At 40.1% G+C, this 23,648-nt stretch overlaps 1 protein-coding gene across 6 annotated transcripts in view; it reads right to left on the reverse strand.

The window, feature by feature from the left end:
• The window catches only part of ABCB1 (ATP binding cassette subfamily B member 1), a 97,583-nt gene that overhangs the window by 17,937 nt on the left and 55,998 nt on the right, over window positions 1–23,648 (reverse strand). For 4 of the 6 annotated variants that reach the window (XM_039527801.1, XM_039527804.1, XM_039527802.1 and 1 more), the window contains 9 exons: window positions 22,853–23,014; window positions 21,457–21,618; window positions 20,189–20,335; window positions 15,770–15,874; window positions 11,973–12,050; window positions 9,130–9,213; window positions 8,008–8,211; window positions 2,804–2,904; window positions 1,623–1,763 (listed from right to left, as the gene is read on the reverse strand). In XM_039527801.1, the coding sequence (XP_039383735.1) occupies window positions 1,623–1,763; window positions 2,804–2,904; window positions 8,008–8,211; window positions 9,130–9,213; window positions 11,973–12,050; window positions 15,770–15,874; window positions 20,189–20,335; window positions 21,457–21,618; window positions 22,853–23,014 (1,184 nt within the window). Of the gene's footprint in view, window positions 1–1,622; window positions 1,764–2,803; window positions 2,905–8,007; window positions 8,212–9,129; window positions 9,214–11,972; window positions 12,051–15,769; window positions 15,875–20,188; window positions 20,336–21,456; window positions 21,619–22,852; window positions 23,015–23,648 lie in introns of those variants that run through there. The other 2 variants (XM_039527803.1, XM_039527805.1) reach the window with 2 other exon arrangements.

Consider the following 23,648-nt stretch of genomic DNA (forward strand, 5'->3'; position numbering starts at 1 on the left):
TCAAGGGGGCTGTGTGATTTCTTGTTTTGCTCCTTGATAACCAGTGTAGAGAATCAGAAGCACAGTTGGTGACAGGTTGGGGACTTTGACTTCAGTGTTACTCCCAAGACTGGTGGGTATCTGCTCTCCCTTTTGAAGCCTGTCCTGACCTTGGCATTTCCAGTGAGGGCTGCTCTAGGCACCGTGGGTCACACCGGGCTAGGTCAGGTGGTGGTGATGACTGGGCAGGGAGCAATCTTCCATGCCCAGCAGGAGGTGCTAGGGAGATGGTGGATAAGATGACTTGGGATGGAGAGGACCCAGACAGACAAGGGAACCCACACTTAAGCAGGCCAAGCTGTAGTTGGGACTCAGATCTTGGGAGAAGTGGTGCTGGGAGCCAGGGCTAGGTGTTATGGGAGAAACTGAAAGCCACCAAGCAGGCCTTGTGGATAGCACAAAATAATGCAGAGGTTCAGAGGGAAATTCAGAGATATGGAGCAGAATGGCAAGTTGCTCCTCCTGGTAGAAAACCTGAGGCAGGAGAGGCATGTCCTGCAGCACAGTTGTGGGGGAAGCAGGGAAGGTAATTCCCCTGCCCAGGGCAGTTGGTGTCAAGGGGGAGGGTGTCTTATGGGGCATTTCCCCCCTCCCCGGCCTGTAAGGGGTTAATGGAGCCCTAGGGAGGCTGTGTGAAAAGCAGCCAAGGGGTGGGGGGCAGTGCTATGAGGCCCAGGTTCCTCCCTCCCCCATGCCACTGAAGAAGTGGCTGGACAGTGGGATTGCAGTACTGGCCCCTGGAAATGGGGAGTGCAGAGTATGGCACAGCCAGAGGGCTGTGTCCTGAAAAGGATGCTGTAGTCCTTGGATCAACATGGGTCCAGGAGGAGAAGTGACAGTGGGCGAGACACCAATGGGAGTTGGTGTACCAATCTGCAAGATGACCAGCAGAAGACACTAGTGTGGTGAGTCCCACCCTGTCACACCAAGTCACTCAGACCCTGATCTTGCACGTAGGTATGCACTGCAGCAACCAACAGTAGGCACTTGCAGAATCAACACCATATGGGCTCTCAGTGCCTCAGTTGTAAAATAGGGATACTAATAATACTTTCCTCACATGCCTTTTTTGTCTTTTCTATTTTGACTACATACACTCTGATAGAGACTCTAGCTAGCCACATATAGCATTTAGCACAGTAGGGCTGCAATCTCATTTGGGGCCTGCAGGCACTTCACTAACAGACATCAGAAAGGCGGACTATTGAAGCCAAAATTATAACATGTTAAATATTAGCCATATTTTCAAAATACTCCCTCTACTATTTCCTTAAAGCCAGTACACAACATTTGAGACAAGGCACACTGAGAGCTATACCAACATCTACCAGCATTCCATATATAATTAAATGAAGGCCCCAGCTGACATGCTTATTAGGAGCATTGCAACTTGGAAAGATAACAGAAGTTATCGATCCTAATTCAAGATGAAGGCCAGTGCTGCAGGTCAGCATGCAGACAAACAATGATCTATGTATCGTTCTTCTAGTCCTCCTGGTTTTACCTTCATAAGGTTATTATCCCCCATATATAAAACACCTTCCCCTGTATGGACAAAAAAGAAATTGCAAAAAGACACTTACAGAAACACACTTTTAAAATCCATGTGTCCATTTACCACTAGATAGGCACCAAACCGAAAACATCCAGCATGGGTAAAATACATAATAGCTTGTGTAAGGCCAAAAGTAAATCCAAAGATATGTGCCTTCTTCACAGAATTTCTGTAACAAAGAATGAGTATTGTGACATAATATATACATAACTGTATTTTACTTCTAGTATTTATGTCTGAGAAGATGCCGAGCGCCCTTCACTTCCACTGACTTTACCAGGAATTGCAAGTGCTCAGTACTTTGGGACGAGATCATTCCCCAAACTCCTGCAGGACTGGGTCCTAAAACAACAGTATTCTTGTATGTTTTAGGATCCCATGTGCCTTGATCCCATATAGCTGATATCCCAAACACATCTGACAGGAGCAATTGTCCTACCCTATAGAGTCTGAACACTATTGTGTTAAAATTATTTTACAATCCATGGTATGGTTACAAGTTTCAAGGATTTAATTAAACATATTTTTGAAATTGTACAACCTCACAGCGCAAGAAGGAAATTATTAACAAGTCCTGAGTCTGCAGGGAGCAAAAGTAATCCCAGTAGAGCAATATACTGTTCTTTGTTTTGCCTTGAGCCCCAACTAAACCTTGATATCAAACATGATATGATGCTTTATATTGCCTGTATTATTAGGCTGATGAAATAGCGTAACTGCTCAGTGGTCTACTATTGAAACTACTATACAATTTTGGAACTTGCTCCTTCAGTCCTTGCCAATGCAAAATTCCATTGGCTTTAATAAGAGTTTTGCCTCAGTATACAATGTAGAAGTACATGTACAAACACAAAAAACAGGAATCCTGGTTGCAAGAATTGCTAAATGAAATGCTCAATTTCAAGAACATAGTTTCAAGAGAAGTAAAACTGATGAGGACATGCCAGGTACTGCAATAGCAAATACCAATAATACCAAAGAGGGTATAAAAAGAAAAATCTCATTTAATCAAAGAACAGAAACAACTATGGTTACGATGGCTTGCGTTTGTTTGAAGCAAAAGATATTGTATATTGTTAAAACTGGGTTTGATATAGGAGATTTTGTGATACATCAGCAGAGAATAAATTGTTTTAGTCTACTAGTGAAAATTTACATTCAATTCTAAACAAAGTAAGTTTGATTTTTTTTTAAGTTTATATCTATTACCTATATGGTCCTTGCAAATTTTGTCCATACATAAATTCAAATTTTCTTTCCTGGGTCAAAGTAACAACAGTTCGAATATTTTCTATGGCTTCAGTAGCAATCTGTAATAGAGAGCATATGCTCATTAACAGAAATATAAGATCACACTGTAATTTCTAATTCTGACCTGGTAAAAAGAGCTTGGGATAAATGATATAAAAATCACAGAATTAAATTTTCAATAGTGACCAGTGAGTATTAGTGCTCACTTCTACATGGCCTGATTTTCAGAAGGTAGATGCTCAGAATTTTCTGAAAAATCAACCCTATTGAAGGTGTCCTGAATGGGATATCCAATATTACTGCTCACTTTCAAAAAATTATGGAAGATTTTCAAAGGCACAAATGGCAGTCCTATTGACTTTATGCTTTTGAAAAAACTTACCTTAAGGCCATAATAAATAGAGCGGGGTGGTATTTTCATAAGTGGCACCCAACATCTATTTAAAGGGGACTTGGCTGGTTAGTTCCCTAGATGCTTTTGAAAATCCCACCAGGAATCCATAGTTTATTACGGGAAATTATTTAATATGAACAAGACTTCTTATATCAAAGTCAAAATATAAAAATAGGTCAGATCAAAGGTCCACCTAGCCCAGTATCCTGTCTCAACGCCAGGTGCTTCAGAAGGAATGAACAAAACAGGTAATCATCAAGTGATCCATCCCCTGTTGCCCATTCCCAGCTTCTGGCGAACCGAGACTAGGGACACCATCCCTGCCCATCCTGGCTAAGAGCCACTGATGGACCTATTCTCTATGAACTTAGCTAGTTCTTTTTTGAACCCCATTATAGTCTTGGCCTTCACAACATTCTCTGGCAAAGGGTTCCACAGGTTGACTGTGTGTTATATGAAGAAATATTTTCTTTTGTTTTAAACCTACTGCCTACTAATTTCATTTGGTGATGCTTATTTCTTGTGTTATGAGAATGAGTAAATAACACTTCCTTATTTACTTTTTCCACACCAGTCATCATATCTCCCCAACTTATCTCTTTTCCAAGCTGAAAAGTCCCAGTTTTATTAATCTCTCCTCAGATGAAAGCTGTTCCATACCTCTAATCATTTTTGTTGCCCTTTTCTGTCCTTTTCCCAATGCCAATATATGTTTTGAGATGGTATGAGCACATCTGCATGCAGTATTCAAGACGTGGGCATACCGTGGATTTATATAGAGGCAATATGACATTTTCTGTCTTATTATCTATCCCTTTCTTAATGATTCCTAACATCCTGTTAGCTTTTTTTGTAGTATGGCATACTAATAGTTCATTTTAAATTTTAGTTAAGTTCCCATTTCCCCCCTCCTCCACCCAACACACCCTGCTGTGAAGATAGATCATACTACAAGGTAGCCTGGGAAAAAAGTAGCAGAAGTATTCAGAATTAGGAAAGAAAGTAATAAACAGGAAAGGGAATTAGCAAGAGTTAAAAGTCAAATAGTTGAGAGTGAAACCCCACAGCAACTAATTCGGCTCTGTATTTCCAGAACTCCTGCTTCTTCCACAGTTATTCCTGAACACTGAAGCTAACAATTATTTGGATGTGTGATTAATTAAAAATTACTATTATGCAGAGGAAAACTAATTTCTTAAAACAAAAACTGTAATTTCTGAATAATCAGTGAGGCTAGTTTGAATTGCTTCTGTATTATGCAATCATGTAAGCAAACGTACATTTCCTTTTTAATTAAATTTATTCTTATTTAAATCTGTATAATTGCTCACTCATCAAATTAGATTATTTTAACAGCGACAAATGCTTAGTAACCCACTGAAGACTTTAGGGCTCATAAATCATAGGCCTCCTACACTAAACAAAAGATAATTGAAATGAGTGTATTTAACTTTATCCTTCAGCTGGATAAGACAATGGAGGATAAAAGCTACAGTTTAGCTGGCACATTCCCTCATTGGAGTCTTTTTTCCCTTAATCAAAGCATAATAATTGCCTAGATCAACTAGACATAACAATATGCAGTGACAAATAGTTTAACAGTAAGGGCTAGATACTGAAAGTGGTACACAACAGGCTCATATTTCAAATAACAAAATTTAGGCAGCCCAGTCCAATATCAGGCTCCTATGCAAGCAGAAACATGAAGTTCCCTTAGGGCCTACTGGAAATTTGCACCCCTTTGAAGGGCTGCTCTGAAAAGTCACTCTAAAAATGCATGAATGGAGCTTTGTCTTTCAAAGACTCCAGGTCAAATTTGCTCTGCTGAGAAGTAAATATATATATATTTTTCTATCTGCCAATCCTGTAAACTCATATTTGGTTCTGAGTTTTCTTTCTGGTTTATGCATTTGTAAGCAGGGTCTGAATGAGCTCTCCCCTGACATCTAGTGATGAGCTGGGGAAGAGGACCCTAGGAGATGACCTTGTTTGCATGGACTCATCCACTCTGTGTAGGTGAGCAGCAGGATAGAGTTGCTTTGCGCAAATGACCACTTTTGGCGGGTGTTGGATTGCAAGTCACTTTGTTTTTGGGTGCAGGGGTAATAAAGGCTTGTTATCCTTGTTGTGTGAATCAAGGGCTGCAGAACTGTGCTTGGCATGCCCTGATTGAGGGGTTCATCCTCAAATGAACTGCACTTGCTAAGCTGGGGGTGCCAAAGCCTAGTAGAGATGAGAGAGGGTGTGGTCAGATTTTTGTACATAGTGGTGTGGGCTCTGCCTAAGGGTCCTAGACACCATTTGACCCTCCACCTCTCCATTGTGTAATGACAGAGCTGATTAAGACTCAATTGAGAGTCTTTTGTTGCAGATCAATAGAGCTGAAATCACTGAAAACCAGGTCTAAGCATTAGATCTGCTATGGGACAGTCTCTGATGAGAGAGACTGCCCAGCTTGCACTAGCAGTGAGGCTCTCCCTACCAATAGCTGAAATCACTGAAAGATGTGTTAGGTAGGACCTCAAGACATCCTGAGCAGAGTGGCCGATGGAGTGGCGTTACAAGTGGTGGTTCATTCAGGATATCAACTGGGAAGTCTCTGAAGCTCACGACACACTTCCTCAGCTAGGAGAAGTATGTAACCCATGCCTGGTTGGTGTGGCACTTTGTATGGCAGCTAGACCAGCTAGAGATTGATCAGCCTGCTACAGCCTTGGCTAAAACAGATGTGTCTTTTAGCTTATACAGTAGAGGCTCATGCATTACGCACCAAGGGTCCCAGATTTGATCTCGGCTGATAATGACTGGAGTCCATGGGCATTACACATTATCACCGGTAACCTGGACTCAGCTGAGGTGCTTTGTAGTTGTAGCAAAGGTGCAGTTAAAATACACACCTCTGAATGCCTCAAGGTCAAGAATCTCCAATTAGAACTTAGTTAACAATTCTTTTGACAAAGCACAAGGTAGAAAATAATGCAACAGATTTGTCTACTGGCTGCGCGTACAATGCTCTTGCGAACAAGGAAAAATTTAGGTGAAAGCCACACATGGCTAAGAAATGAATGGTTAAAACATAGGCTTGGGGTTCAAGTGAACTATGTTTTGTCGCTAGCTCTACCAGTTGCTTTTGTGACATTGGGTAAGTCACCTCAGTTCTCTGCCAGTTTTCTTTCCTGTACAATGGTGATAGTTACTTACCTCGAAGGAGTACTGTGAGACATAATGTGTTAGTCTGTAAAGTTCTTGTAAAGCCTCAGAAGGAAGTTGCTACAGAAGAGCAAAGTATTATTATTTCTTGTAAATAGAAGATAGGTAGCAGAGATGACTTGAATCCTCTCAGCTATTTTTAAAGATGTCTCTGGAGGAAGGGTTAACAGATGAATATCCTTAACAAGTTTCAGTGGCAATATTCCATGAAATATTAACTGTTTGGCTATCTGACCTTGCCAGGAAACCACTCTAGAGAAATGTACGACAAAAATCCTGTCATTTAAAAAGAGATTTATCTTTTTGTTTATGAAAAAGCATACAGGTAACTTTGGAGAACCCATAAAAACATTTTCTGGTTGGCTTGGAAGGAGATAAAGCCGCTCTGAGCTGCTTTCCTATCAATATGACATGAAGCAAGGAAAGAGAGAAACTGTGATCAAGACTTCTTATATCCACAGCCTTTAGCTGAAGTCATCTTCTCAACTCTGTGTGATCAAAATAGGATGGTAGAAAGGGGAGCATAGAAGAGGCAGGACATAGCTAGGCTATGAAATATGCTAAGATACATGTTGACACTGACAGAAGTGCTCATAAAGGGTATTTCTACACTTTGAGCAGCTCAAGGAAACATACTAATGCTAGCTCTGATTGAGCTGCCACACTAAAAATAGTGTAGCCGCAGCAGTGTCAGCAGCAGGAGGGGCTAGCTGCCTCAACTGCATGCCCGTCACAGACATTTGGCATGCATTCGGGATGGCTAGCCCCTCCCACTGCTCATACTGCCATGGCTACACTCTATTTTTAGCATGCTAGCTCAATGAGAACTAGCGCAAATATGTTTCCTCAAGCAGGGAATCACATCCCAAACTTAAAGTGTAGGCATTCCCAGAGAGCTATCCTTTGGGTGCAAAGTTAGGATCCTCAAACTTGTAAGAGGTTAAGAACAGAGAAGTGATAGAATGGATACCCTGCTCTTAAAGGAGTTTTGGCATGAAGGGACTCCAACCTCTTTCAAGTTTTCCTTTCAAAAATTTCTTTAAACCCTTTCTTCAATTTTTATTTTCCTTTTCCACTCGGGAAAGGAAAGAATGAAAAAAGGAACTGGTGGGTGATATTAGTTACACTGTCACTATCATGCATTCTTGCTTCTTCGTTGGTGAAGATGTACATACAGTTTCACACAAATAGAGGTAATATGGAAGAAAGGGGAGATGTGTGCCAAGCTGAAGAGAGATGAAACCAAAAAAGGAAAAGATGCTAGAAAAGAAAGAAGGGAAGGACAAAAAATAAAGAAAAGAAAGAAGAAGTATGTGATCCTAAGAGCTTAGCATATTCTGGGTGTTACCACAATGTAAATAATATCAATTAATAGTAGATGTTTTCAGTTTTGAGCTCCATATCTAGCAGATACATCAACATATACAAAGAATAGAATACAACAATGCAGAGTTCAACTTCCCTAAGAAAGAATATATTCTTGATCCATTACTAAGCCCCGTTGAACATGACTGTACGGTAGAATATAAAAAGAGAGATGAACTTCATTGGAACCCACCTTTCCTGCAACTTCTAGTTCTTCTTTATCCTTTTTTGCATGTCCAGACAGCATTTTCATTTCAACGATTCCTGCTATGGCAATGACTGGCACAATGGCTAAAATCAAAAGGGTCAGCTGCCAGCCATAGACAAATGATATAATAATTCCAGTTCCAAGGTTAGCTATGTTCTGGGTAATTAAAGCCAGTCTGGCACCTGTAGCCTGGAACAACAAAACCCAAATAAAACAACTGTATTCCATAATTTTGCATAAAGCAATAACATAGAAATTAGACATGAAAAATACTTTTGAACTAGACCATATCTAGAAATCAGGATTATTCCCCAGAGTATTTATCTAGTCTATTTCGACATGTCCCCAATGTTGGATTTTCTGCATATCCTTTGGAAGATCACTCCATCATCTAGATCACCTTCTGCTGCTGCTGCTCCATCTCTCCCTCTAGTTTCCATATGATCACTTCAGATTCTAAATGGTAATTTATAGACTCCTCTAAAAAGGCTGAACAGGGATTTTATAAATCTCATATTTTTGTATTTACAACTATAACTTCAAATCTGCCAGGAACATGTTGGAATATGCAATTGCCTAACTGATGGAGGGGGAGTTTGAACTAAACATTTTTTCATCACTTAGATCCCAGTACAGCAAAACACTTAAATATGTGTTTAACTTTTAAGCATGTGAAGAGGCTCACTGAAATTACTGACTACTAAAATCCTTAAAGTCAAGCACAACCTTAAATGTTTTGCTGGCTTAGAACCTTAGATACTATGGTCATGGGTGCTACATACATACTTAATGTGATTAGACTGATAACTTTAAACAGACTCCTTGAATAAATAAATTCATAGTTAATTGGATTCGTAGGTGACATAGCACTGAACAGCAATAAGACTATAAGCACTAATAGTTCACTAGAATATTATATTGTAAATATATATCATGTTCTCTATCATTATAAAATACATTGGTGTGACGTCCAAAACCTTTCAATAAATAATAGTTTTCAATTGTCACCAAAATTAGGATTGCCATAAAGCAAATAAAATCCATAGTACAACATTACTATATGCCAACCCAAATATGAAAAATGCCAAAACAATGTACATTACATACTCCTTTCACTTGGGAGGCATCATTAGCAAGTCTTGTAGTTAATGCCCCAGTGCTGTTTTTAGGGTCATCAAACCAGCCGATGTCCTACAAAATGACATGAAACATGTTTACTAGGATCTGAAAAACTATAGTTTACTTTCCATAAACCACAAAATAGAACAAATGAAAAATTAGTGCTGCAAAAGATAATTGAATTCAACTTGGATTATAAGAGGAGTGTATGGAGTTCTTTAGATTTAATCAGTTTCTTGGCTCTGATTGTGTAATAAACATGGCAGAGTGCAAAGTATTTTATAACTCAAGATGTATAAATTACCTGAAGCTGTAAATGCCAGTAATTTTCATTAACAACAACAGCATTGTGTTTTCTCATGCTAACTGCAATTTCAGCAGGTATCATCTATGTAAATGGATTGGGCTTGATTTATTTTTGGTAATCAGGTCTGCACAGAATATTAATGTTATGAAATTTGCCACTTTGATGAGTATAGTTTGAAAGTGACACAGTCTCACTTAATGTAAAGCCTATTAAAAAGATTAACTCAGATTAATGTGGCATTTCTGCTCTGAAGTAGCTAAGACAAGCCTGTTAGGTGTTATACCATATAATAAACTGCTGTGAAATCTACAAAACACAAGATGAGTTTGCCCTGAAAAGTCTCTGAATTTTGAATGCTGTTGACAAATCTTTGTGGAGTCTGAAAGAACATCTGTAAAATGTCTACGTAGGGCTGGAAAATTAATTAGAACACCTGTACTAAAATTTGAAAACAGCACCCTACTACATTCTGCAGAAAGGGCTAATTCATTGTATTCTTTTATATCTCTAAAGCAATATGGGTTAATATGTTTAGGGTAGCAATTGGGTAATGATTTTAAAGCACTTTGAAAGTGATAGCTACTGAGTTAAATGGAAAAACATACTAATGCGAGATTAAGGTGATATACTTAAACACCAGAAAAGTCAGAAAATGTAAAAGTTAAATTTTCACAGGAACTTTATTTCATTCACATTACATATTAATTAATTGAAAACATAAATTCCTGATCCTGAATCACTTGAAGCACATGCATAACTTTAGTAATATGATTGCACTATTTACAAGATGTGGTCCACTTGTGTAATGATTACAGTTGGAAGGAAATTTTCAGTCAAATAGTAAGTTCACCAAAAAGTGCAGTTACAATATGGGTAAGTAACCAGTTTTTTTCAGGGTGATGGACACTATTCACTAATACAAGTCAAATTCATTGAATAGTTTCAACTGAATAAATAATGTCAAACAAACCATTTCATTTTGAAATGTCATTTTGAAACCGTGTTTGAAAGGTTTTGTTCAACCTGAATGAAAATTCAGTTTTGGCCAGAAAAATCAGTTATTCATTCAGCTCTAGTAATAATGTGGATGATCTAAACTTACTGTGAGAAGCATAACTTTTATATTTCCTGACTTTTTTGTTTAAAAGTATATAGCCCTTTTCTTGTATAGAACAAACATTAGCTTTACATTGTTTCTTTGCTTTTTAAAAAAAAAATTATAAAAAGAGATAAAAATAAACTGCCTATGCAAGTTACAATTTAATATGGTCCAAGGTAGCTCTTGAAGTTCACTGCACATTCAGATGAGTGGGGTGCTGTGGAAGGAGCTTGCTGAAGGGGATGAGTAAGGGGTGGAGTTCTATCTGGTTGGAGATACACTTCTGCAAGGCTGGGCTTAAAAGGAAGCAACTATCAGAAAAAGCAACAGATGAAGGTGGCAGCACAGAAAAAAGATCTTTAGGTCCAAATTTTGGCTGCCTTTGAGCAGATGCATTAGAGTTGGGAGAGCTTACAGGAAATCCCTTACCTCGAGTACATCTGTGTTCAAAGCTGTCACAAAGCTGCAGGCAGTGCCTTAAGAACACAAAGGGTACAACTAGCAGAACCACACAATCAAAAAGGGCTTGCATGGCAGATAAAGGGCCTAGGCAGGGTCCTTCTCCTTGCTGCTCATTGGCTAGCAACTGGAGGCTGGTACAGTGGGAGTGCATGCTTTCTGTTTTTAAAAGGTGCTGTAAGTCCTGCTGCTCAGCGTGCTATCACCAGTATCTCCAGATAGCATTAGGCCTCCTGCTATTCTGTGAATGGATACGATGACTTCTGTAATATGGGAAGTTCCATAGGATTTCTCCATTTATTGGGCCTAACTTTTAAGAAGGCCTTGACTCAGTCTCTACTTTTGTGAGTGCAGTCAGATGTGTCAATTTTATCATCTGTGACAATAATTAATTGTGGATCCTAATATGTAGGTGCATTTATCTGGAGGTGCAAAACTTCATACTTAGAACAAGAGTCGGAATTTCAGAATCAGGTTCCTAGAGTGCACACTATGCTCTGAGTAGAGTGACCAGATGTCCCGATTTTATAGGGACAGTCCCAATATTTGGGGCGTTGTCTTATATAGGTGCCTACTACCCCACACCTCTTGTCCTGAGTTTTCATAGTTGCTATCTGTTCATCCTAGCTCTGAGTCACGCAGTTAAGCCATGTCAACATTCAAAAGCTGCTCTGATTTAACTAAATAAGCCAGCCTCCTTGTGCAGACACTCTTAAATTGGTTCAAAAGTGCCTCATATGACTTGAGATAAAATCAATGTAAGTCTTTCTTAAACTGATTTGAGTGTCCACAAAAGGAGATTGCACTTAATTATTTAAATCAGTTTCTAAAACTAATTTAAATAAATCAGGGCAGTTGTTTGTGTAGACAAGGTCACAGTATGACTTGAAACTTTACGGTATTTTAAAAACCTAAACAAACAAGGATATATAAAACTCTGGAAAGCTAAATACATATTAATCTTACCTGTCTAAGCATTGCTTTAAATGCCATGAATCGAAGCCTCATTGTAAGGATCTCTCCAGCTTTGCCAAACGTGAAACCCTTTGAGAATAAACAGAGTGGTTATTACATAATTACAACTATTTTGATGTTATCAGATAAGCACATGAATATCTGTGTCTACATAGGCAAAAACATATTGTATAGATTACACAATATTTTAGCTATAAACAATTAAAAAAACTTTTAAAAGACAGTTGCTACTTTTGAGAGATAGCAGATTTAGAGCACAGGGATTGAAGTCCTTCATTTCTAAATAAAAAGTATAAAGCAAAGGCACATTTTCCTACATTGCTCCACTAATGTGCTTCACGGAGCAATTTTCTATCACAACTACATGGGTCAGTGACTTTAAGGTAAAAGGCTCAGGGTGAAATCCTGGTCCATTGAAGTCAATGTCTAAGTTCCCATCGACTTCAGTGGAGTCAGGATTTCACTCTCAGTGCTCCATTACAAATCACTTAAGCCATCTAGTCCTAACACATCAACAGTGCTTCAGCACTTGGTAATAAGCTAAACTTATTTTCAGTCACAAGCATGAATCAGTGTAATGTCATAGGAAGTAGGTGATAAATGGGACCATGACAATGAAAATGATGAGGAAACATGTTATTGACACTTTTTCTGTCAAGACATTAACTTTTGTCAGTAGCATTATTGTTATAATTTTGCTTATTACCACACTTTCTACAACTGCAGCTGGGAAACAGCTCTACAAATCTACTGCAAATAGTTGTTCTCAGAATCTACTGAATACATTTCTACAGCGGAGAAATTTTATACTATTTCAATATAAAACCTGGACACAACCATATATTAGTTCCTCTATATGATATAAAGCAAAATTACTATGGCACTTTTATATTGAACAAATTTATTTTTCTAGTTTTAATTGTTGGAAACTATACAGTAATTAAGTAAAAAAATTACCACAGTTATGTGACTTTAAAAAAAAGTAACTGGACACATTTAAATGTACATCTTAGCATGCATACTGTGTAAACATCTTATGAAATGGATACATCTTTGTATTAATTTCTTCTCACTAGTTTGGGAGTGCCATATCAAAATACACTTCTACCATTCATGTTAATTTATAACATCATCCCCAAATTTATAAAAATGATAACTTCTATTGCAGGTCAAACCTATTATATATATATATATATATAAAATTTAACTATATATATATATATATATATATATATATATATATATATATATAAAATTTAACTATATATATATATATATATATAGTTAAATTTTCAAGACTCAGGCTCTATGTTGCATCCATATATAAAGAGACATTTATATAAACAAAATGGGCAATTGCACCAACAGATATCTGCTTGTGCATGCAAATACATGTTTTATAAACATACACATGATTACATGTGTGCAGATACTTTGTAGGTGACACTTTAGCATCACATTTTGAAAATGTAGCCCATTCTCTGTTTAAAAAAAAATGTCGATTAAGGGCCAAATTTCAAAATACCATCTCTTTATTTACACCCATATAATTTCTACTGTGGTTGCAGTCAAATACTCCAATCAGGACTGGGGACCCATTATGCTAGGCACTGTACAAATACCAAGGAAGAGTTCCTGTCGCAAAAAGTTTAGAATCTAAGGCCTTCCTCATGCAAGTTGTTCTTTGTGGGGAGACCCCTGAATCTGCACACAACCCCATTGACTTCAATTAGCACTCAAGGTGGGCAAAGAGGTCTGCCTTTGCAATCCATACTAATGGATCCAGGACTAAGAAAGTAAACAATTTAGGAATGGTGAGATTTTCAAGACGTACACTTTTTATATATATTTGTCATGGGATGCATAGACGCCATGCAGGCTTGGCAACCAAGGGGTTAATGTAGGAACTGCCAGCCAGTGCTGTTTGGGAGCCTCAGAGCAGCTGGGAAAATAAAAGATGAAAAGCAGAGGGACCAGCAGGTCAGAGCATGAGGGTTCTATCACTAAGCTGGTGAGAAGCTGCCCCAGAGTTAGGGCTGGCTCCAGGCACCAGCGAACAAAGCAGGTGCTTGGGGCGGCCAATGGGAAGGGACATCACATCTGGGTCTTTGGCGGCGGGTCCCTCAGTCCCTCTCAGAGTGAAGGACCTGCTGCCGAATTGCCGCCGAGGAATGAAGCGGTGCGGTTAAGCAGCCGCCGAGGTGCTGCCGATCGTGGCTTTTTTAAAAAATTAATTTATTATTTTTTCTTTGCTGCTTGGGACAGCAAAAAAGCCTGAGCTGGCCCTGCCCAGACTGATGATGACCCAGAGAAGGGATGACCAGAGCCACAGACTGCAGAATCCTACCGAACCAAGGGGGGTAGGAAGCTCAGGACACAGCAGGAAGACTTGTGGCAGAATGAGGGCCCTGAACTGGAACCCAGTGGAGTGGGTGGGCCTGGCTTCCTCTACCTATCCCTTAAGAGCCAAAGGAGTTTCAGGCCCCTTGAGGGTGAGGGCCAGATAATCCCTGCCAAACATAAAGGCAAGCTCAGTGGGGCAGAAATTAATGCCCTTGCCTCCAGAACACGACTATAAAGACTCAGACAAGAAAGGGAGACTGACCACCCCTGTAATCTGAGCAGACTCTTCACAGTGCCCTATCTGACCAAAGGGGGTCACTGACATGCTGGGGTGCCAGTTCACAATATTAAATACATTTTAATAGATACAAGTTCATATCACCTATGCAAGGCTGTGACAGGGTGCTGGCTAAGGAGCCCTGAGCCAGGCCTCTGTCATGCCAGCTCTAATCAAGAAAGAGGATTAGGAGCTGGCTGAGTAAACCCAAGCCTGATTGGCAGAGGGGGAACAGCTGCTGGCCTCATTAGACGGGGCTACATAAATGCTAGCAGGAAAGAAGCAAGGGGGAGAAGGAAAGGGTTGGGTTAGGAGAGCTCATCTCTGTTGTCTGCAGGAGTTACCAGTTCTGGGGGCTGTGACACTGAAGCTGTAGCTAGAAGGGGGTGGAAAAGTAAACTGTAAAGAGCACAGCTGATTGCACCAATGTAGAGGGCTCTGGCTGGTTTGTGGGTGCAGCAGGGGCGGAAGCCAGTGGGGCCCAGCTGCACCTTCTTACAAAGGCCACCCCTCAACCTCTCCTTTCTTGCAGGTGTCACAGAAGAGTGGGACTTGAGATTGGATTTGGAAAAAAGGGAGCAGAGGCCCTGCAGATCCTTTTAGAAAAATCACTGCATGTGTAAGGTGCAGCCTGGAAGAAGGTGCAATGGTGGACAAGTGATTTGACAAAGCTGGTAGCAGTGATGGAAGTCTATGTTGCACCTGAATAAAGATGTTTGTGCAAATCAGTTATACACACTCACACAGTTGTCTGACTTGTACATGAAAATGGTAGTTTCCAGAAAAAATATGTGATTCTGCATGTGGGAAAATGGGTGTGTGCACAATTTTGCATGTGGAAGTTTAAAGACTATTTTTGAAAATCTGGCCAAAAGAATTTAACTCATTACAAACAGGAAAGCATCCTGTGGTGGAAAAAGAAGTATTGTAAAGTAATGTAATATTGTTAGATTAAAATCTGAGGAATTTACCTCTATATAGTCTTAAATCAATTGCACAATATAACCTTCTCCACATGCACTTTAAGTCCACTTGGTACTGGAAGTGTACTATCAATTATTTTTCTCCCTTGTTATGTGATTCAAATACATTGAATGCTTAATATCTTTAGATCTAGTTTCTAAAATAATGTGAACAATTATATTAAGGGCAAAATAATAAAACTTACCTGAAGAAAAAAAGTAACAAAAGAAATGATCCCAAGTGCTAAAAATAGCAGTGAATACAAGTTGGACTTGTTTCTTACAACGGTCTTGTCTGGGTCTGCAAAAACCTATTCAAGAGAATTCAAAGTTCATTTTATTTAACTAAATTATGTACAAATCTTCCCATATTACATTGCTGTATTTACACATACCCATAGTGGGCTTGAACTAGGGGTACTGGGGGTGTGACAGCACCCTCTGACTTGAAGTAGTAATAACAACCAAATATATGGTTTCTGCTTTCAGCACCCCCCACTATAAAAATTGTTCCAACGTCCCTGTATACCCATGTACAATCTAAATATATGTATTAAACGTGATTAAAGGGATAACAAGTAAATTTGATATTGGACCAAGATTTTTTTCTTAGATGTTTGCAAATTTCATCTAATTCTTTAGATTTCTTCCAAATGAACTATTCACTCTTCTTTCCAAAATAACCACTCAGAATCAGCAACCCTCCATTAACAAACAATGGGTGAAAGTGACATCTGCACAAGGTCCTTGCACCACTTAACTCATTAACATAATATTCTTTTTGTCACTGTCTAAGGCCTTGTCTACACTACAAGACTATTTCGAATCAACTTAGTTTGAATTTGTGGATTCGACCTTATGAAGTCGAATTTGTGTATCCATACTAAATACACTAATTCGAATTTCTGAGTCCACATTCACGGGGCCAGCGTCGACTTTGGAAGCGGTGCACTGTGGGAAGCTATCCCACAGTTCCCGCAGTCCCCGCTGCCCATTGGAATGCTGGGTAGAGCCCCCAATGCCTGCTGGGGGGAGAAATGTGTTGAGGGTGGTTTTGGGTAAGTGTCGTCATTGAACCGTCAATCACAACCTCCCTCCCTCCGTCCTTGAAAGCGCCTGCGGGCAATCTGTTCGTGCACTTTTCTGGTCAGTGAGAGCGCGGACGCCACAGCACTGCAAGCATGGAGCCCGCTGCGATCATCGCCGTTTTCTCCTCCTCGCACTTTATCGTCCACCTCTTCCACAGTCAGCTGCTGAGAAATTGGGCCACTTTTCAATGGTGCTGCAAGCACTGGGGGACCATAGGGGACGTTTTACAAACATCAACGTCGGGTGGCCGGGCAAGGTTCATGATGCGTGTGTTTTCAGGAACTGTGGGCTGCTCAGACGCCTGCAGGAAGGTAGTTTCTTCCCGGACCACGAAATAACTGTTGTGGATGTGCAGATGCCTATAGTCATCCTCGGGGACCTAGCCTGCCCGCTAATGCACTTGCTCATGAAGCCCTATACAGGCGCCTGGGACAGCGACAAGGAACTCTTCAAATACCAGCGAGCAGCGAGCAGCGTGACCTGTGACTGTTCAGTTTCTTTACAGAGAAGCTGAACCTGCCCCTGTTTCTTTACCCAGTTACTGTTGACTCTCCTCTTCGGTTACATACCCGTTCACCCCGTTACCCCCACTTCCAGCACACGTGTAAAAATAAAATACATGTCCCATTATTACTTAACAAAGGTTTCTTTATTCATGACTTTTCGTGAAAGGGTTGAAACTGGGATGCAGGCTGTGCTGGGTAGGGTGTGCAGTGATGTAAAGACCGCCTCTAAACTCAAGGAATGACAGGCTCCTGCTCCTAGAGCGGTCCGCAGTGCCGGAATGCTTCTTTCAACGGAGCCTGCCATTCCTCTTTATGGAATTCTGTGTGCGGGCGGATATGTGACCTTGTGGTGGAGGAGGACGGATACAGATTCCTCAGCTGCGTGACTCAGCGGTCCAGGACAAGGACCGCTGTATAAGATCTGTAACCGCCCTCCCCCGCTGCAAAGTCACATCTCCCCCGCCCACACAGATCCTGGAAACCACCTCCAAAAACCGACCAGGGTGCCTACTGACTGCACCGTGTGTGTGACCCGCTGCTGATCCTGCCCCCGTGTCTGTACCCTGGGAAAGGTGACTGTCCTATGCAATTAACCACCCCCTTCCCCACGCCCCCCATTCAAACACAGTCTTCTTTGAAAAAACATAACGGAAACAGTAATTAACAGCAAAGCATTTTTATTAATTAAGTAGACAGTTAGGGGATGGGACTGGGATTGGGAGTACTGTGAGTGTGGAAGTGAAGGACTTCGGCAAATGTAGGGTATGAGAGCTTTTGGGTACTTGAGCACTGTGCTGTGGTGCAGTGACAGTATTCACGTCCCCGGCCGCCCCTCCTCCTGATTACTTTCGGTGAGGGGGGTATGGGACTTTGTGGCAGGGGAGTGCGGTTGCAGATACACTGCAGGGTGTCTCTGTCCTCCTGCGGTCCTGCAGAACATCCACAAGGCGCCTGAGCGTGTCCGTTTGCTCCCTCACTAGTCCAAGCAGCGTTTCAGTCGCCTGCTTGTCTTCCTCACGCCACCTCTCCTCCCGTTCGCTGTGTGAGCGCTGGCACAGAGAGACGGTCTCCCTCCACTGGCTCTGCTGGTCCGCCTCTGCTAGGTAGCAGTCCATACGTTCCTCGAACATCTTGTCCCTTGTCTTTTTCTTTCGCCGCCTAATCTTTGCCAGCCTCTGCGAGGGGGATGCTGTGGCAGGTCTGGAGACAGTGGAAGCTGTGAGATGGGAAACAGGGAGTGAATTCCTTGCAAAGATACATTTTGGCGAACAATTAACTGCAGCCGTGCTCGGGGTGGCAGTGCTCCCTGAGTTCCTCATGAAAGCCTTGCGTGGAAAACTCTGCTACCACGGAGCACCCAATAAGGCAGCTCTCCCCAGGAACCTCCTGCTGATGCTTTTCGATTAACGCAAGGAGAGCTCCGTGGAGATCTCCAAGGATGATTTCTGTTCTATCCCCATATCTAGAGAGACCTCCTTTTCACACAGTTAAGATTCCTGTTATATTAAGAATAAAAGTTAACATGGTTACAGCACTTACCGACTGCTCCTTTCCCTGATTCAGGGTCCGGGTTAACGGCCGGGGAGGGTTGTTGGGGGATCTCCGTGACGGTGATGAATAGATCCTGGCTGTCGGGGAAACCAGCGTTGTAAGCGCTCTCGCCTGCCTCGTCCTCCACAAACCCTTCCTCATCTTCCCCGTCCGCGAACATCACGGAGGAACTGACCGTCGACACTGTCCCATCGTCAGAGTCCACGGTCACTGGTGGGGCAGTGGTGGCAGGCTCCGTAGCGTCCGTTTGCCGCTTTGATTTATCGGTAGCCTTGTCTGGGGTCCTTGATTTTCACGCGGCGCTGCGTTGCATCCCGCCTGTATCCTCTGTCTCTCATGGCTTTGGAGACCTTCTCGTAGGTCTTCGCATTCCCTGTTTTGGAGCGCAGCTCCGAAAGCACAGACTCCTCGCCCCACACACCGATCAGATCCAAGAGTTCCCAGTCAGTCTATGCTGGGTCCCTCTTTCTATTCACAGATAACATGAACTCCTCTGCTGGAGAGCTCTGCATCGTTGCAGGTGCTGCAGAGCTCGCCCCAATGTCCAGCCAGGACATCAGATTCAAAGTGCCCAGACAGGAAAATGAATTCAAATTTTCCCGGGTCATTTCCTGTGTGGCTGGTCAGAGAATCCAAGCTCGGACTGCTGTCCAGAGCGTCAACAGAGTGGTGCACTGTGGGATAGCTCCCGGAGCTACTAAGTTCGATTAGCATCCACACCTAGCCTAATTCGAGCTAGCCATGTCGAATTTAGCGTTACTCCACCTGCCGGGGTGGAGTACCAAATTCGAACTAAAGAGCCCTCTAGTTCGAATTAAATGGCTTCCTGGTGTGGACGGTTGAGCGGTTAGTTCGAATTAACGCTGCTAAATTCGAATTAAAGTCCTAGTGTAGACCAGGCCTAAGACCCCTTTGATTCTTTATAGCTTAAAGGTGAAACTGGTAGGAGAGAAATGTGGAAATTATTATGAATACAATTTATTAAACTTGTGTGGACATGTGAATTTATTAAGATAATGCTCTTAAGGATAAACCATCTGTGTAATCTGAATTTTTTTTTCAGTTCTTCTATATTAATAATGACCAAAAAACAAACAAACAAACAACAACAACAAAACAGGGCTTAAATGGTGCATAAACCTTGTTTGGGCACTTTGCACAGTGATGAATTTCACCATACATGCATTTGTGGCTTAGACATAACTTTCTATAAGTTTCCAGGCATTTATTAAACTCAACTGTGAATTAACAAAATGAGTTAAATTCTGAACAATACCTTAGCAGTATCCTTTTATGCCCCACAGGTACCTTACTGAAAACTATTAACCTAGTTTTTAAATATAGTTCTCCTTTCGTAGCATGTATTTTCTGCATTTTTCTCTTGGTGTTTTTTTTTTAAATTATTTAAGATAGATGGAAACTTAAGTGTAAGTGGGACTCAAAGTCAAAGTTAAAAGTGCATATTTTGTATGAACTTACCGCTATAATTTCTGAAAATATTATTGCAAATGCAGGTTGTAAAGCTCCATTGATAATTGCAGCAAAAGTTCCAACTACAAAGTAAGGCCATTCAGTTTTGTTCAGCTTCATAACTTTCAGAAATGAAACTGGAGGCACATTTTCATCCTAGAATATATGAATCTCATTAGAACAATTATGTAACACATCAAGGTGTGGGGAAGAAGGCAGGTGGATAGTCAATTACATACTCCCAGCTTCCATTCCTGGGTACCAAAAACTATTTGCTTTTTAATAACACAACTCATGAATTATATGCAGTGATTCTGTCTGTTACTCAGTACACAATATTAATACCTGAAATAAGAGACAGAAAAAGATAATTGTGTTATTAGAACATGCGTATATTAATTCTGACAATCATATTTTGAAACTTATCCTGCAGGTCTTACACACAAAATTCCTATTGTCTTCAGCGAGGTTGCAGAGATAAAAGGTGCAGGGTTAGGACCACTTTATTTGTTTTTGCTAGTACATTTGATGGTATTAGGTAGATCTGACTCGATTATTCATTATGAACAATTTGTTTATATTATCCACAACTAGATCATCATTTTTACTAATGTTTGTTATGCAAACAAGTCAGCCTACAGATTGCAAAGTGTTTGTAGCAAGTATGAATTCAATTATATGATATTCAGAATTTATGAGGTGAACTGTGTGAATGATTACTTGGTTTTGTTTCTGCTCCATGACTATTTGATATAACCTATATAGACTGCTTGATGGCATTCTGTTTCATAATTTAGTCAATTTATTTTCACGAGCTATGGACCTAAATTCTTTCCATAAAGCCTCAGTTTGTTTGTATGAATGTTCATGTTTAGCAAAGCCAAAGAAGTTATGAATATGACCAGATCAAAATGTGATTCAGAATTTACATACTTGTTCCAAATATTTTGCCCCCCACATCCACTCAGGTCTCTCAGTACTTCTGTAGACTAGCTCGTTAACAAGCATCCTTATTTGTTTTTACCATATTATCAGATTTTGATCCAGTCTTTGTATGCCATGTTTGCACACAATATTAACATTTATTGTTACTTTCCCTTAAGCAAGAGTTTCCCTCTTCTCCTATCTCAGACTGAGTGAACTCTCTGCAAACTTGGCATTTTCTTATGCATTAGATGGGAAAATCATTTCTACCTGAATATTACTGTCCCACTAAGAAAACAAAGGATACTAGATGCAGCATAATAAAAAAAAATATTTCCAGCAAAGACACATACAGGTTGAACAGTTTTCACATCAAGGCTATCATCCTGTATTTCTGACTTCTTGGTGCTTTTTCGAGTCGATCTCCTTCTCAAGCCATTTCCTATTGATTCTTTCAGTGCCACTTTGGTGGTGTTTTCAGCTTCTTCTTCTGACTGAACTTCAGTTCCTATTGTCTGAAATGGAGCACAATAGCATGCCAAGAAAATAATTTATTAATATAATATCTTGAACTTCCAAATGATTAAACTCAAGAGTAGCCAAAACCACTATTAACTAAATGGAATAATGATCAGCTCTGAATGATATATGGTAATCTAGTGGTGATAAAACAGATTAACTGTATTTCTGAAGATCCTCTCTGGGCTCATAGTCTGATCTGCCATTCTGACTCAGGTTGAGTAGAATCTAACCCCTCAAGAATGAAATAAGACAATTTGTTGAATAAAGTGCTATTTATTGAGCTTGTTTCTTGTTTGCATTGAGTTCCATTGCATTGTTCTCTTAGGCTTTGTCTATATTGGAACTTCGTTGGAAAACTTTTGTCATTTAGGTGTGGTTAAAAAAACACACGCTGAATGACAAAAGTTTTACTGACAAAAAGCATCAGTGTGAACAGCGCTTTGTTGGCAGGAAGTTTTTTATTGGCAGGAGAGCTTTCTCCTGCCGACGAACAGCAGCTACATTGAACACCTTTTAGCAGCATGGCTGTAGCGGTACAGCAGTGTCACTAAAAGTGAGGTAGTGTAGACAAAGCCTGTAGTATAAAGGAGACTTTAAAATGGGTGTAAACCAGTTACACCCATGTTAAGACCATTTCCATTGTCAGAGTGGTGTAGAACAGTCTCAATGTAAATGAGAATCAGGCTCATTGTGAGTAAAGTTGGCAGAAGTGAGTTCTCAGTGAGCATATTTCCAAATACTGAAGAAGGGAAGCAAAATCTCCCAACTAGTGCGGAACTCTGTGAAAATTCTGGACTTAAGAGATAAAGAGGATGATGAAGATGGACCAGATTTAAAAGAAATTTCTGGAGCCAGATTCACCAGAGGCATGGGTAAGTTCAATAGATGGATAAGGATTCAGAGTATCTATCAGAGCTAGAACTGGACACAATTTGTTTTTACTTTTCCTCATTTAATTTTCGTTATCTCTAATCCAATATTCTTAGGACTTTTGGCCTAAAAATTCCCTTACTTATTTCCATTTATTTGCACTGATCCCGTGCATATTTTTTGAGCTTTCCCAGTTCCGCAATTTAGAGCGTCTCAAGCAACACTTCCTACTCTTTCCTCTACAGTTTCATTGTTGACAAAATGTTGTGAGGTTGGGGCTCTGATTGATAAAATCAAATATAAAATCAGCAACACAGAACATGATGAAACTTAGAAGACAGGTTACAGGAAAATTACCTGCATGTTAACAAGTTTGCAGTAAATTCCATTTCTTTTCATCAGTTCATGATGGGTCCCTTGTTCTGTGATGACTCCATCTTCAAATGCAGCTATAAGATCTGCATTTCGGACTGTAGACAAACGATGAGCTATTACAATGGTGGTGCGGCCTTCTCTAGCCTAGAAATGGCACAAAAGTAGATTTAATGACTACATGTACATATAGATTTTTCATCTTCAGTGTAGAGCCAGTTGAAATATTTTGACTGAAATTTTCCCATTGTAAATTGTGGCTTTGTCAAATTTCAATTTTCTGAATAGGTGAACTGAAACAAAAAGCAGTTTAAACATTTCAAAATTATTTTGTTTCAAATGTAGATCAGAAACAATCTTGTTTCAATATTTCAAAATATTCCTTTTTGATCAAAAATATCTAAACTTTTTGTATCAACATTGCCAATTCAAAACACATTTTGGAATTTTTATGTTTCAACTTTTTGTTCCAATTCAAAACAGAAAGTAATTTTGAAATGTTGAGGTTTCCAGGGAAAGGAAAACCTGCATTTTCCTAAAGCTCTACTTCAAAGCACTTTACAAACATTAACTAAATGAATTCTAAAGTCCTGATTTTGCAACCCTTACTCAAGCTAAGTAAAAGCTACATCTGTAATGCTCTAAAATGTTCTCTATAAAATTACTTCCATCACCCACCTGATTTTGGAGTTGTCTTATTCTCACAAATTATATGTCAAATGCCTGAGTTAGCTGGTTTAAAAATCAGATGAGAGAAGGTTTTAAATGTCAATTTTAACAC

Source organism: Mauremys reevesii, linkage group 2 (genome assembly GCF_016161935.1).
Source record: "Mauremys reevesii isolate NIE-2019 linkage group 2, ASM1616193v1, whole genome shotgun sequence".
Taxonomy (NCBI): domain Eukaryota; kingdom Metazoa; phylum Chordata; order Testudines; family Geoemydidae; genus Mauremys; species Mauremys reevesii.